A 15,955-nucleotide genomic window follows, 5' to 3' on the forward strand; every position below is an offset into this window, starting at 1 on the left:
TATGTAACATTAAACTCTAATGTACATAACTATTGAGATAGCCAGGGTTTCATGCAGGGAATTCTGGGAAAGTCAATTTACGGTTATTTACTGTATATATTAAGGAAACTTACTGTTAACCAGATTATAGATTTAGCATTTTTACAATTTTTTAAACCCTTGAAGTCACAGCCATTTTGCAGTGTATATTATTTCCTACACTTTTTTTTGTTGCAAACTACTAAAATATCAATTAAGATCAAAATTTGTGTAAATGTGAGTTGAATTTTCAACATCTTAAGTCGATTGAGTTCCTCTAAAGCAATTCATAACCATAAATAAACTGGAAAACCTGTAAAATCACTAATTCATATTGATGTTTTTTTACAGCATATAAACTTCTTTGAACGTCTGAAATAGTCAGAATTTAATAGATTCCTCCTTTTTTTTAAGACAAAAAAAAAGAAGAAATCAATAAATTTCTCTTATCCAGCAGAAACAGTAAGCTCATTCAAAACTTCATTCACGTCTCAAAAAAGAAAAGATGAAAAATTCTGGATTGGCATTTTGGTGTTTGAGACAGAAATCAGAAAAAAAGCAAGAATACAACACATTTAAATGGCATTTACTGGCTATTTAAAGGCTTTGAAACATTTCAAGTTTCCATTTTTTTCTTCTTTTAAATTGAAATATATTTATGTCTATTTATGTACATATTCTTTCTAGAAGTCTACAGTTAATAATTAAGGCCAAAACCAAATGCCTCATCAGACTGACATCTGCCTCTCAAATCCTGTCGTTGCCCATTAACTGTAACGTCACAAATAAAAAATATTCACGGTGTTTGATAAATATACAAACCAGAAGCCACGCGGCGTTCAGTCAGATGTACATATGTAATTTAAGATTAAAACTCGAAAAAACTAAATCGACACAGATTCAAAGAGATGGACAACATGAAGAAAAACATTTACATGAATAATATACCATAAAAATACACAAAAATGAAACCATAGAAGCTTATTTCCATCACAAAGCAAAATAATAAATATCGAAAGATTCTGAGATTCAATTAAAAGGAAAATAAATTGATTTAATTCAAAATCCTTTTAAAAAGAAACCTCAGAGTTGATTACTTCTAATTCAAACATGTAAAATTGTAATTGTGAGATAAAAACTTGCAACAGCTGAAAGAAACTAACAAAAAAATTTGTTAAAATTGAGTTGTAATTACTAGAATTGTGAAATATTTATTTCAAATAAGATGAAATTTTGAGAAGAAATTTGGAATTGGGAAATATAAACCCACAATCGCATACAATCAAGAAGAAAAAAAAACAAGAGAAAAACTTGAAATGCTTAAAGTCGGAATAAGTTTACTTGCAGTTACTCGCAATTATTAATTAAACTCACAACTACTGAGTCGTAAATTCACAATTTTTTTTACATAAAATGTCACAATAATGAAACAAAATTGTCAATAGCAAAAAAATAAATAAAAATAAAAACTGTACGATAAAACACAATTCTTTAAAAAAACGTAACATTTTTATTAGGCTTTTCGTTTTTGGTAGCAGAAATTCTCAGACACGTGAATATGGAAGAAAAAAGTTGTAATTATCATAATCTTAATATTTATGTTCTGTGACAGAAATAAGCTTCCATCCAGCACATGACTTTTTCAAAACAAGATATTCAACACAAATATCCATTCTGCTGTTTTCCATTTCAAAAAACACACTGCAAAGCAGTACAGTACAGAAGTGTTGATTTTTGGGGTTCTATTCCTTAAACACCTTTACTAAACGTGTGTTATCCCAGCCTGGTCTTAAGAGAAAACGTAAGTATTTTACGTTTTGACACTTTAGTAGCCAATTCGTACAAGTTTGGTCGTACTAAAATGTACAATTTTTAAAAAGGAGGCGTGGCACTTAACCACACCCCTAACCCCAACCGTCATTGGGTGATAAGCAAATCCTACTAAATTGTACGAATTAGATCGCAGTAATTCATACGAATTAGCCACTAAATCAAAAAGTTACGAATTGCCGTGAGATTGTGTTGGTTATCCACATACTACAGTGTTTGTCGACAATAATAAATCGTTGGATTTCAGGGCAGTAAAACATTCATCATTCAGAAATCTCATCTTAGCATAGAGCTAATTAGCACTATTAGCCTTTAGCTGTGTAGAAAGTGTGAATGTTTGTTTACAAGTTGTGGGAATAAAGCCCTATTGGGATGGGACTAGTTTCCCTGGGGGACGTCAGAGAAATTTCAGTTTCACAGATGCACATTGTGATTTTAATCCTGTACGACCCTGCCATTTCTGTATTTTTCTTCACACGAAAACTAACAATTCCAGAGCAAATCAATCTACTTTTTAAAAAAAAAAACTCAGTAATGATATGAGTAATCTAATTTCTTATGAATGCGAAAATCTGTGATTGGTGAATTATTATTTTCCAAAACATGTTTTCTTTTAATTAATGTGAACTAACATACAATCTCATTTTGGCTCCTGCACACCAATAATGGATGTGCATGTGTGATGCAGATGTGTTTTGCTACCATGTAAAGAAATAAAAAATTAAATCAACAAGAAAAGTCAAATCCCATAAATTGTTACGATTGGCAACTCTAATATTTATGTAATTTGGCTCTTGCTGATTTGGCTCTTCTTGTTGATTTCATTTTTTATTACATTTTTTTATTATCATGTAAGCATTCTTTCATTTCTGCAGTGAATTACGTAACATGAAAATGTATTTATTGGTATATTTGTATTTTAATTATACAACACGCTATAAAACCAGCACATTAAAATTTTGTTAAATGTAAATTATGTTTATATAAAAACTTTTGTAAATTGTTTAAAAAGTAAACAGGTTAGGATGTTTTACTTTACATTACATTTAAAGTAAATATACTCAATTAAAATCAAAATTTCACAAATTTCAGTTTTTCCAATTATATTGCTGAAATGTACTTTTATGTATCCTGTAAAACTTTGTCTTGTTTAATGCCTGCATGTTAAACAAAGACAAAACACCTATAAAGGCACAAATCTTTGTAGTGTTGTCTGAATCCATTAACATAATTATTTTGTAGAATGAAAAGAATTGTAACTCAAAACATGGAATATGGAATAACTTCTATAAACATTTCATGCATAAATCAAATCCATGCATGTGTAATTCTAAAAACGTTAAAGAAAACGGTATGTAATTGTAATTCTACACTGGTGACAATTTTGACAGTGAAGTGTCGCTCTTTGATTTGTATTTATAGTCAAAATTTTTGTGTTTGTGATCAAACTGCAATGCGTGTATTTTATTTCATCGTTTTTTTATGCATTCGTTTTACACAGAAGAAAACGGTATGTAATCGTAATTTTACAGCGGTGACAATTTTGACAGTGGAGTGATGCTCTTTGGTTCGTTCTTATAGGCAAGACTTCGTGTTCATAATGAAACTGCATTTTGTGTATTTTATTTCGTTTTTATGGATTCGTTTTACACAAAGGAAAACGGTATGTAATCGTAATTTTACAACGGTGACAGAGTTTTGACTGTGGAGTGTCGCTCTTTGATTCGTTCTCATGGTAAAGACTTCATGTTCTTGATGAAACTGCATTTTGATTATTTCATAGTGTTTCATGGATTTGTTTTACGCAAAAGAAAACAGTGTTTAATCGTTATTTTACAGCTGTGACATTGTTAACAGTGGAGAATTGCTCTTTGATTCGTTCTCATAGTCAAGACTTTGTATTAATGATGAAACTGCATTTCATGTATATAACGATACAACGAATTAATAAAACGATAAAACAAATCCATGCATGTGTAATTCTAAATACGTAAACGAAAACTGTAAGTAATCGTAATTTTACAGTGATGACATAATTTTGACAGTGAAGTGTTGCTCATTAATTTATATTATAGTCAAAACTTTGTGTTCATTATGAAACTGGATTTCGTATTTTTTCATAATTTTTCATGGATTCGTTTTACACAAAAGAAAAAGGGATGTAATCGTAATTTTACAGCGGTGACAGTTTTGACTGTGAAATGTTGCTCTTTGATTCGTTCTTATAGTCAAGACTTCGTGTTCATGATGAAACTGCATTTTATTTTATTTCATTGTGTTTCATGGATTCATTTTACGCAAAAGAAAACAGTATGTAATCGTAATTTTACAGCTGTGACTTCACGTTGACAATGGAGTAATGCTCTTTGATTCGTTCTCATAGTCAAGACTGTGTTAGTGATGAAACTGCATTTCATGTATGTAATGATAAAACAAATGCACAAAATAATAGAAACATTTAAAAAAAACGGTGGGTAATCGTAATTTTGCAGTGGTGACATAATTTTGAAAGTGGAGTGTCGCTCATTGATTTGTCTTTAAAGTCAAGAATTCATGTTCGAGATGAAACTGCAATTTGTTTGATCATTTTTCACGTATTCGTTTTAAGCAAAAAAAAGTTATGTGATTGTAATTTTACAGCAGTGATATAACTTTGACAGCGGAGTGTCTCTCTTTGATTCATACTCATAGTCAAGTCTTCGTGTTCAAGATAAAAACGCATTTTGTGTATTTCAATTTATTAATTTTCATAGATTAATTTAACGTAAAAAAAAAGGAACGTAATTGTAATTTTACAGCGATGATGTAATTTGACAGTGGAGTGTCGCTCTTTGATTCGTAGTCATAGTTAAGACTTTGTGTCCTGATGAAACTACATTTTGTGTATTTCATTTTATTGTATATCATTGATTCATTTCACGTAAAACAAAGCAGAACATAATCATAATTTTACAACATTGACAATTTTGACAGTGGAGTGTTGCTCTTTGATTCGCACTCATAGTCAAGACCTTGTGTTCGAATGAAACTGCATTTCTTGTATGTAACGATAAAAACGAAATGCGTAAAACGATAAAACGAATCCATGCATCTGTAATTCTAAAAATGTAAAAGAAAACAGAATGTATTTTGGATAGTGGGTTGTCGCTCTCTGATTCATATTTATAGTCAAGACTTCGTATTTGTGGCGAAACTGCATTTCCTGTTTATAAAGTACATAAACACCGACCATAAGTTGTACACAAACAGACAACAAAAATGTCATGTCTTCGTCTGTTCTAAATGCAGATTTTGGAGTTGTACCCTCGTAAAATTATGATTACATTCGATTTTCTTTTACGTTTTTAAAATTGCACATAACATTTATATTCCATAAAAAACGTTATTTGGAAAACTTGTCCCATCCGAATAAGACTTAAAACTTAAAAATGGTGCAATTCAACTGTGGATTAAAAAATATACAAATAAAAAAAACAACAACAAGAGAAGTCAGCAGCATTCAGAATACATCGAATGATTTTAAAAAATCTAATCCGGCCTGCTTCAGGAAAGAAGAAACCAGACTCCAAAGCAAAACTGGCCAATGGACACTCCACAACAGCACACAGGACAAACGTTCAGACTATTATGTAGTTGCGGGCTGGATTTACAGCAGCTGAAATGCTGGAGATGGGAATCACACAGGCTGAGTAATTGAATTGCTTTTTTCAGACAATGACGCAACACCCTGAAACACTTCTAGGCATGCTGGGATGCTTAACAGACGATGACGGAAAAAGCTTTGGAGTGAATCTCTAAAAACACATCAAGAATTTCTCATATTTCAAAATAATGTATAGAAAACACACACTACCTGACAACAGTCTTGTCGCCTATCTAAGTTTTAGGAAAAACAAATAATAAGTTGACTTCTAGTTGATCATTTTGTATCAGAAGTGTCTTATATGAAAGGCAAAGGGCTCTAGATTATGCTTTATTTTACCTAAATAAAATATAATCATGTCTTGATTAATTATCAAATTAGGACAGTAAGGTCTGACTTTGCTAAGACATAAGTCTTGTCACTTCACAAAAATAATGTCCAGTATAGAATATAAAGTCATGGTGCAGTGGAGAAAGAATGAATATTGTATCATGAGCTTGGAGGACTGCATCCATACATCTCTGCAACGACTCAAATCACTTATTAATAAAGTCATCTGAAATGGCAAAGAAAGCATTCTTGCAGCACTCCCAGAGTTCATCAAGATTCTTTGGATTCATCTTACCCCAGACATGCTCAATAATGTTCATATCAGATAACTGGGCTGGCCAATCCTGGTTTGTAATGTAATAGGCAGCAAAAATGTTTTGATCTTGAAGGCTGTTGATGTTGCCATCCACTCTGCAGATCTCTTGTACGCCCCCATACTGAATTTTACCCGAAACCATGAATTTTTCTATACCGAACTTGACTGATTTCCATGAGAATCCTGGGTCCATGCGGGATCAGACAGGTCTTTTGCTGTATATGTTATGATTGGGATACAGTTCAACAGATTATCTCTTGCAACTGGGATGGACGACAAGACTTTTGTCAGGAAGTGTATGACTTTTAAGTAATTTTTAATGACTTTTAACGAACTTTGCCTAATTATTAAATAAAAAAAGTTTTTTTTTTACAATTCTGAGCCCAATCTTTTGAACAGAAGTTTATGTAATACATAATTTAAGATTTATTACATTACATTTTGTTGATGTTTGCTGTAATTTATATACAGTTACCAAATAAAAATGTATAGATTAGCTGAAATAATGTATTAAACCGTCTAAAAATTACATGGAAAAACTATCCTGGTGGTAAAATCATAATAATCTACTATTTTGGGTGCGAGATGTGATGGAAACTCTGCTGAGATTCACTCTTTTGCGTGGCTTTCTCAACAAAACATCATTAGCATCATGCTAATCAGCGTTTCAGCAGACTCGACGAAGTTCAGCGCAACGTGAAGACGTCCCTTTTACAGACACAGAAACACAGCGTTCACACACACACACACAAGCAAATTTCTTTAGCAAAACACACACAGGAATGAATTACTGAAGGGCGAAGCTCCAAACGAAACGTTCTTTGGCAAAAAGAAAAAACCCAGCAGTTTAAAATGAACACTTTCATTTCAACTTTGTCGAGATCGAACCATAATACAGGAAGCGTGTGATGATCAAACGGTGGCTCTTCCTGTCATTTAACAGCATTTCAACCAAAAAATTGCCTTCAGGGGGGAAATAAAAAAGGCTTTAATCCTGGAAAGCTTCTTCCTTCCCATGAGGTCATCGTGAAGCTTCCTGTGAAGCCGCAGAGGGTTTCCTGTGAGGTCACAGAGCTCATTCAGAAGACTCTGGCTGTAAATGATAGGAGTATGAGCACAGAAACAGGCCTCGAAGTTCAACGAACAAATAAATAAAGCGACAGAAAGGAAAAATTTGATACTGGAGAACATCAAGCTCGCTGCTTCCTCCTCAATTCACTTTTTGAAGCACATAAATAAAAAAACAGTGCTTGAGAAAGAGCCACAACGGACGGTCCGTTCTGTGTTTTGATTGTTTTGGCCGGGCTGGTCTGCGCAAGCGAGCCGCTGTGGTTTTTTTGGGATTAATCCTACCAAACCTCGCAGCGGTGGCCTGAGTTCATGGAGGAGCCCAGCGGACATTGGAAGTGCTCGGCGAACTCGGGTGAGTTAGACAGGGTGCCGATCACGCGGTATTTGGGCGGACTGTGAGGATCCGTCATCAGGCCCTCGTGAGCGCTTTCTGGCGTCCGGACAGAGCACCACACCTAAAGACAAGGAGGAGAAGAAGAAGAAGAGTATGATGGAGAACATGTTTTCACAACCAGAACTCACATTTTATTGTTTATTATGGTATATCGTGAATGTACTGGGGATGGGCTCAGGACTACTTTGGCAAACCTTTGATAAGTACCACAATACGTATTTACATCCACAAATGCCAGTTAAAACTATACTGTGCCAAAAGAAAGCCCTATGTTAACAGTGTCCAGAAGCGCCATTGACTTATTTGGGCTTGGAGACATTTGGGATGAACCATCACACAGTGGAAAGGGAGAAATGGACGTTGTGTGTTACCAGCAACCAAAAGCCAGGGTCTGTCATGGTATGGGGTTGTGCCAGTGCCCTTGGAAAAAAACTAACTTACACTTCTGCGATGGCACCATTAGTGCTGAAAAGTACCTAGAGATTTTGGAGCACAATATGCTGCCCTCTACTCCAGGGACACCCATGCATATTTAAACAAGACAATGCAAAACCACATTCAGCACACATTACAAAGTCCTGGCTGCGAAGGAAGAGGATACAGGTACATGACTGGCCTGCCTGCAGTCCCGACCTGCCTCCAATAGAGAATGTGTGGCACATTTTGATGCGCAAAATGCGACAACGAATACCCTTGTACTGTTGCCCACCTTAAGACTTGTTTGCAGGAAGAATATGATAAAATGACATCTGAAACACTTCATCACTTGGTGTCTTCAGTCCCTACACGTCTTTTAAGTGTTGTGAAAAGGAATGACAACATTATAAAGTGGTAAATGCTTTACTGTTCTAACTTTTCTTTAAATGAGTTGCAGGAACCAAAATTGGAATATGTGTTTAATTTGAAAAAAAAAAAAAAAAAAAAAAAAAAAAAAATAATAATAATAATAATAATAATAATAAAAACAATAAAAATCACGAATAAATAATGTGCTGTTGTATTGTCAGCAATGAATTACAAGTAAAAAAAAAAAAAAAATATATATATATATATATATATATATATATATATATATATATATATATATATATATACATACATACATACATACACACACACACACACACACACACACACACACACACACACACAGTTGAAGTCAGAATTATTAGCCCCCCTTTAATTTTTTTTTTTTTTACTTTTTAAATATTTCCATATGATTTTTTTTTTTTTTTATTCTGGAGAAAGTTTTGTTTGTTTTATTTTGGCTAGAATAACAGCAATTTAAATTTTTTTAAAACCATTTAAAGGTCAAAATTATTAGCCCCTTTAAGCTATATATATATTTTTTTTGATACAGAAAAAAACATCATTATACAACGACTTGCCTAATTACCCTAACCTGCCTAGTTAACCTAATTAACCTAGTTAACCTTTTAAATGTCACTTTAAGCTGTATAACAGTGTCTTGAAAAATATCTAGACAAATATTATTTACTGTCATCATGGCAAAGATAAAATAAATCAGTTATTAGAAATGAGTTAGTAAAACTATTCGGTTCTCAACACAATACTATTTTCGAAGACGTTGTCATGCATTTTTTCATACCTGTGCAAAACCCACAAAGAAGAGCTGGTCGTTTGTCAGATTGACAGCTGGGAGTCTCTTCTCTTCCCCATTCTTCTGCACCCAGGACCTGTACGCCTGTCCAAACAAACATCTCAAAGTCACTCGTCTGTCTTTATTAACATCCCATTCAGCTAAGAAGACACTTGATTATATCCATCTCCAGAAGAGGGAGCCACAGAATCATCTCAGAATCTTCTACCTCAGGGCTGTTTATATCTGAAGGGCCACAGTAAAATAGAGCTTAAGGTCAAATCCCAGTTCTACCTCTTAGTTTGGATACATAAGGGGAAGGGACATATAGCCCTTCAAACTAAGATCTTTCAGGACCACATTACAAAAAAAGAGCTGTGAGAGTTTTCTCTGAATACAGCAGCGAGATGCGTGCAAAACCGAGCAAGGAGACACACAAATGTTAAAAAAACGGCATTAATAAGGATTTTTACTACAAACAAGAATCTAGATTCATAATGATGTTAATGCCATGAGGTCTTGATTCATAAATAGTCATGAATTTTTGCTAACTGTAGTCCCTTCCATTCGAAGAAAACACTTGAAGCATACAGTACAGAATTGTTGATTTTTGGGGTTACTACACCTTAAACCCCTTTACCAAACGTGTGTTATCCAAAATACAGTGTGCTATCCACAATACTACTGTGTTTGTCATAAAACATTCATCATTTAGAAACCTCAACTTAGCATAGAGCTAATTAGCAATTTTAGCATTTAGCGGTGAAGAAAATGTGGATGTTTGTTTACCAGCTGTTGGAATAGCCCTGTTTTGATGAGACTAGTTTTTACTACAACTGGGCATGGTTGCCGTTCACATGGACACGAGTGACAGCGGTATAAACAAATGCTGAATCAAAACTTTTTAAAACCCTGATTAAATATTGGAGTTAGTTTTGCACGCTGGAGGAAGGACGACACCATGGCTGAAGTATTTCTTTTAGACAGGTAATGTTCTGTTTTAAAACTAATTTAGTCACGCAAAGCTGATGTAGATTGTGTTGTTTTACGAATGGGTCATATGCACAAAAGTGTTGTTCAGTCACTGAAATCTTCAGGCGAAAGATTGCCCTGCTGAAAAATCCAGCTTAAACCAGCCTAGGCTGGTTGGCTGGTTTTAGCTGGTTGACCAGGCTGGTTTTAGAGGGGTTTTGGCCATTTCCAGCCTGGTCTTAGCTGGTCAGGCTGGAAAATGACCAGCTAAATCCAGCTAAAACCAGCTTGACCAGCCTGGTTTAAGCTGGACATAGCTGGTTTTGGCTGGGCTCCCAGGCTAAACTGGTCAAGCTGGTTTTAGCTGGTCATCTCCCAGCCTAACCAGCTAAGACCAGGCTGGAAATGGCTGGAAACCAGCCTAGAAATGGCCAAAACCCCTCTAAAACCAGGCTGGTCGACCAGCTAAAACCAGCCTAGGCTGGTTTAAGCTGTTTTTTTCAGCAGGGTGATGCAACTATTTTCAGTAGTTTCATAATGTTCCTTTTACAGCATCGATGATGTAGATTTTTATTTAGTTTAACAACAAAACATCAGTAAATAGCACTATTCCATCTAGCCTGCTTTACTGAGGTGAAGTTGGTTTTATAATCACAATGGTTTATTTTTTAACACTGACAACCTGTGATGCGCTCCCTATATTGTTTACTGTGCTCCTTTCAATATTCTGTATGAAATAGCATGTACTGTAAGTATCCCTACTGAAAAAAACAGCTTAAACCAGCTTAGACTGGTTGGCTGGTTTTAGCTGGTCGACCAGGCTGGTTTTAGAGGGGTTTAGGCCACTTCCAGGCTGGTTTCCAGCCATTTTCAGCCTGGTCTTAGCTGGTCAGGCTGGGAGATGAACAGCTAAAACCAGCTTGACCAGCCTAGCCAGGATGGGAGCTCAGCCAAAACCAGCTTGACCCGCCTGGTTTCACTGGTTTAGTTTTAGCTGGATTTAGCTGGTCATTTTCCAGCCAGACCTGTTAAAACCAGGCTGGAAATGGCTGGAAACCAGCCTGGAAATGGCCAAAACCCCTCTAAAACCAGGCTGGTCAACCAGCTAAAACCAGCCAACCAGCCTAGGCTGGTTTAAGCTGGCTTTTTCAGCAGGGATGGCTTAGTAATAAGTGTAATTCCTGCATGCTACCGGCAAACCACTAAGCATACAGTATTTGCCTTAGGACAAAGCGTGTAGGTATGTAGGCAGATCACCTACTACCCCTTTAAAAGTTGTTTTCCTGTGATTACCTCCATGAATATGATCACAATATGATCTTACATTGCCTTTTGTTGAAATTAGTAAAGAGCAGTGCACTGTGCTTTTTGTGTTACTAGGCAACCACTTGGTTTAAAAGCCTTAAAGGTCCCATGAAGTGAAGTTAAATGTACATCTTTTATTTAATGTTTGACGTAATCTCAACTAAAAATGAATAGAGGGCAGGAGTAGATCTAAATCAAGTAATTTTAGCAGGCCAAAGTCAAATTTTATGCATTTAAAATAATTTTTCCCATCAAAAATATGGCTAGTGAAAATGCTAGCTAAGTAATGTTAGAAAACTACTAGCCACAGGGGCTGGTCATCAAGGAAGTATACGTCAAGCCCTGCAATATCAGGATATTAAATCTATGATCCACTACTAATATACTCCAAACAGCCGTTGTCCACTTAAGCAGAAATAATTTAAATTCGGGATATAGTGACGTGTTTGTTCCTTAAAACAACAAAACTGATCTATAATTGAGCCGTTTGAGGGAGTTACTGAGAACAGCTCGCTTTGAAGAGGCTTTTTGCTGTAGTTTTTCATCTTCAAACAGGAAACATTAAAGTGTAGGTGTAAAAAAAGCAGGCTTCTTTTATACACCACGACAACAAAACAGCTTAAAAAAAAAATGAAATGTGACCTACATGATAGGCAGCTTTCAGGCCGCCATTGTCTGCGATGTTTTCTCCCAGCGTCTGTTTTCCATTAATGTGCTCTCCGTTGATGGTGTACTGTGTGTATTGATCGACCATGCACTCGGTGCGGTTCTTGAAGGCCTCCACCGAGGAGTTCTGCCACCACGAGCGCAGGTTTCCATCTTTGTCGTACTCTCGGCCTGCGTAATAGAATTAAGCATTAAAGGGTCATATAATGAAATATCGACTTTTCTTCGAGCTCTCAAAGCACAATAGTCTGATAAAATGCACGGCAATTTTCACTGACATTAGGGAGCAGAAATGGCTCGTTTTCTGTTCAGTTTCTCGATTTGAAAATAGATTTGTTTTGTTAACCTAACCCAACATCAAGCATGCTTTGCAGAGATTTGTTAAAAAGAAGGACACTTGTAAAGTAATACTTCATATATTTTTGTTTTACTGTAAAGAGGACCCTGTTATGCAAAAATCCCTTTTTATAATGTGTTGAAACAGTTGTTTATTAAGTTTTATTTTTTATAATCACACTTAATAATAAAAACAGTGTTGAAACACCATGTTTGTCATTCTCCCTTTGTATGTGTCATCAAAAGTGGAAAGCCCCACATATGAGGGTGATGATCTCACCATCATTAGCATAAGCCATTTGTCTTGTTTTTAAATCTGCCACTATGCTGACACATAGAGATTTGTAGCTCCGCCCTCTTTTGTAAATAGTAAACAATTTTCTTAAACAAGTCTTCTAGAGTTAGATGGTTTACATGAACCATTTTTGAATACATTCAGCCTAGGGCTGGGCCGTTAAACAACATTATATTAAATTGCGATAAAATTTATGTCAATAACAATATTAAGCTCTGGGGTTCATTCTTCGTACCTTGCTTAATTGATCTAAGATGATTTGGCAGATCCAAGATCTTTTAATCTTGATAACTGATCTCTGGCTAATTTGGTTCTTTAAACAAATTCGCGAATCAGATTAGAATGTCTGGATAAACTGATCTGAGATCGCTGCGTGTGTTGTAAAGGACAGATCTATCGATCCTCGAAATCATGATCAGCAATGCAACGATTGGCTGACGGCACAACAGCGTAATGACATCATCTGATTCTTATTCAATTATCCATGTGAGCAAAATTACATCAAATTAGCAGTAAACGGGTTGTTAAATAAGACACGCAATAACCTTCCACATTTGTTGTGAGCAGCAGCTTTACACTTCATGTGTCAAGAGTATCATCATGTATTTCAATCCACATTAATGTATTGAGTTGTACATTTAGAAAAGATTTTCTTTTTCATAGTAGCCGTTTTTTAATCGGTGTAAAGAATAACTGGATGTTTACAAAAGCATTTTGATATTGGTAAAGGGGTCTGCAACTTTTGTGAAGCATCAAAAACATGTTTATGACTGCATTAATGTATTATTTCTTTTTTTAAAAAGTCACATATTGTGCATTTCTATTATACACAATTTGTACTAAAGCGATCTAAAAAGTTCATATCAATAAGTTTTCTCTTTGCACCACCAGGTGGCAGTCTTTGTACTTTCATTTCAGGGGTGCAGATTGCATAAGTTTTATTAATATATAACTTTATTTATTGTATTTATAACTATAACTTTATATATATATATATAGTTAAAAATATTTACTATTTTCCCAAGTGTATATAACTACTACTGTAAGAAAACATCAGAATTCAGTACATGCTTTCTCTATTATCTTTGCTCTAACTGAGCCGATCTAATCCTGTTTAAATAAATTATACCTGCTTCCGATCAGGTTTGAGCTAGCAGAACTGTTGCTATGACAACAACTCTCGGATCAGCTTTGAGGAACGAAACGATCCTGGATCGTGTCAAATCGTCAATATCTAAATCCAGCTAACTGAGTAATCCACGTACGAAGAACGGACCCGTGGACTTTTTTACTCCATATTGATCTAAAAGCCAGTCACACAGCAGAAATGTGCAACAATGGGAATCTAAAAGTGTGTTAATATTAGAGATCTACTGAATTTTCAGCCACCAAAAATTTATCAGACAAAAATGTCATTTAGCAGACCCTCTAATTTTTGTGGATTCAGTGATTGTTGGGGTACTCTTTTAAATCTGAAAGCATTAACGACTTATATTAAAATATATATCGTTATCGTTCAATATTCGAGATTGCATTTTTCAGCCCAGTCCTAGTTCAGCCGATTTCTTGATTTGGCAGGGTCCCTTTTAGCTTAGCTTAGCATAATGAATTAAATCGGATTAGACCATTAGCATTTCTTTCAAAATTTTCAAAAATGGGTTTTGATCATTTTCTTATTTAAACGTCTTCTATGTGTAATTCATTCATTCGTTCATTTTCCTTCGGCTAAGTCTCTTTATTCATCAGGGGTCGCCACAGCGGAATGAAACGCCAACTTGTCCAGCATACGTTTTACACAGCGGATGCCCTTCCAGCTGCAACCCAGTACTGGGAAACACCCATACACTCTCACATGCACACACATACACTAGGGCCAGTTTAGTTTATTCAATTCCCCTAAAGCGCAAGTGTTTAAACTGTGGGGTGAAGCGGAGCACCCGGAGGAAACCCACGCAAACAAGGGGAGAACATGCACACTCCACACAGAAATGCCAACTGACACAGCTGAGGCTCGAACCAGCGACCTTCTTGCTGTGAGGCGACAGTGCTAACCACTGAATTACTATTTTAAAGGCCAATCTCAGATAGCACAACAGATTTATCATTATTATTTAATTTGTTCAACCACCAAACGTCAATGATTTGACAAAACAAAACTCGGAAGTGTACTAACCTTGGTCATCAAACGCATGCGTTAGCTCATGTCCCATGACCACTCCAATCCCACCAAAGTTTAAAGCTCTGTGAGACACATCAAAACATTACAATCTGTGCAGAAAGCTAGTTAGCAACATGCTAACAGTTTCAGCCATATCCGCTCACTTGGGGTGATCCTGGGCGTAGAACGGGGCCTGTAAGATGCCAGCGGGAAAGACGATTCCGTTCTTGGTTGGCATGTAGTAAGCGTTCACTGTCGGTGGAGTCATACTCCATCTATAGAGACATCACAAATCACACATTATCTTACACTATAGGAAAACAAATGTGCAAAACTGGTACCTTTAGTGCAACAATACTCAACTTTGTACCTTATTTACCCATTAAAGGGGACCTATCAGGCAAACAAAATGCATTATAAGGGGTTTAAACACAGTTGTGTGGCAACAGTCTGTAATTATATCCAGCTTCTAATGATAGAAATGTGTTAATTTTGTTTTTTCATAATCACACTTGATAAAGACAGTCTGCAGAAACACTTTGACATTCTCCATTTGTACATGTCATCAGAGGGGGAAAGCCCCGCCCACTAGTGACCATCTCTCCCTCATTAGCATAGGACGTTAGTGTTGTGTTTGAATGTTGCACTATGCTGGCACACAGGTGTTTACAGCTCCGCTTTCTTTTGAAAAGAGCACAATCTCATTTAAATTTAAAGCGACAGTCACCAAAATGGCACATTAGAATTAAAGCCTTAAAGGGTCAGTTTCAAAGGGTTATAAAACATTATGTGTGAGGTATTTTAAGCTGAAACGTCACACACACACACATTCTAGGGACATCAGAGACTGATTTGACATCTTTTAAAAAGCAGCATAATAGGTCCCCTTTAAAGTGTGTGTGAAATTTAGCTAAAATTTTGCTAGCGCCCTTTTTTATTCTTTAAGTTAACAATTAATCAGTGCAAGTTAATCCACTGAATAAAATGTGTTTGTTTTGGCAATCCTCAATGAAAGTTTGAT

The 15,955-nt window shown here is 35.6% G+C and overlaps 1 protein-coding gene across 8 annotated transcripts in view; it reads right to left on the reverse strand.

Annotated features, from left to right (window-relative positions):
- Nucleotides 1-848: 848 nt before the first annotated feature.
- The window catches only part of ece2b (endothelin converting enzyme 2b), a 151,286-nt gene continuing 136,179 nt past the window's right edge, over nt 849-15,955 (reverse strand). For 7 of the 8 annotated variants that reach the window (XM_017351042.4, XM_073923320.1, XM_017351043.4 and 4 more), the window contains 5 exons: nt 15,099-15,209; nt 14,950-15,017; nt 12,126-12,316; nt 9,212-9,307; nt 849-7,663 (listed from right to left, as the gene is read on the reverse strand). In XM_017351042.4, coding sequence (XP_017206531.1) covers nt 7,487-7,663; nt 9,212-9,307; nt 12,126-12,316; nt 14,950-15,017; nt 15,099-15,209 — 643 coding nt within the window. In that variant the 3' untranslated portion in view covers nt 849-7,486. 8 annotated transcript variants of the gene reach the window in all.

The sequence above is a fragment of the Danio rerio genome, chromosome 15 (assembly GCF_049306965.1).
Source record: "Danio rerio strain Tuebingen ecotype United States chromosome 15, GRCz12tu, whole genome shotgun sequence".
NCBI lineage: Eukaryota > Metazoa > Chordata > Actinopteri > Cypriniformes > Danionidae > Danio > Danio rerio.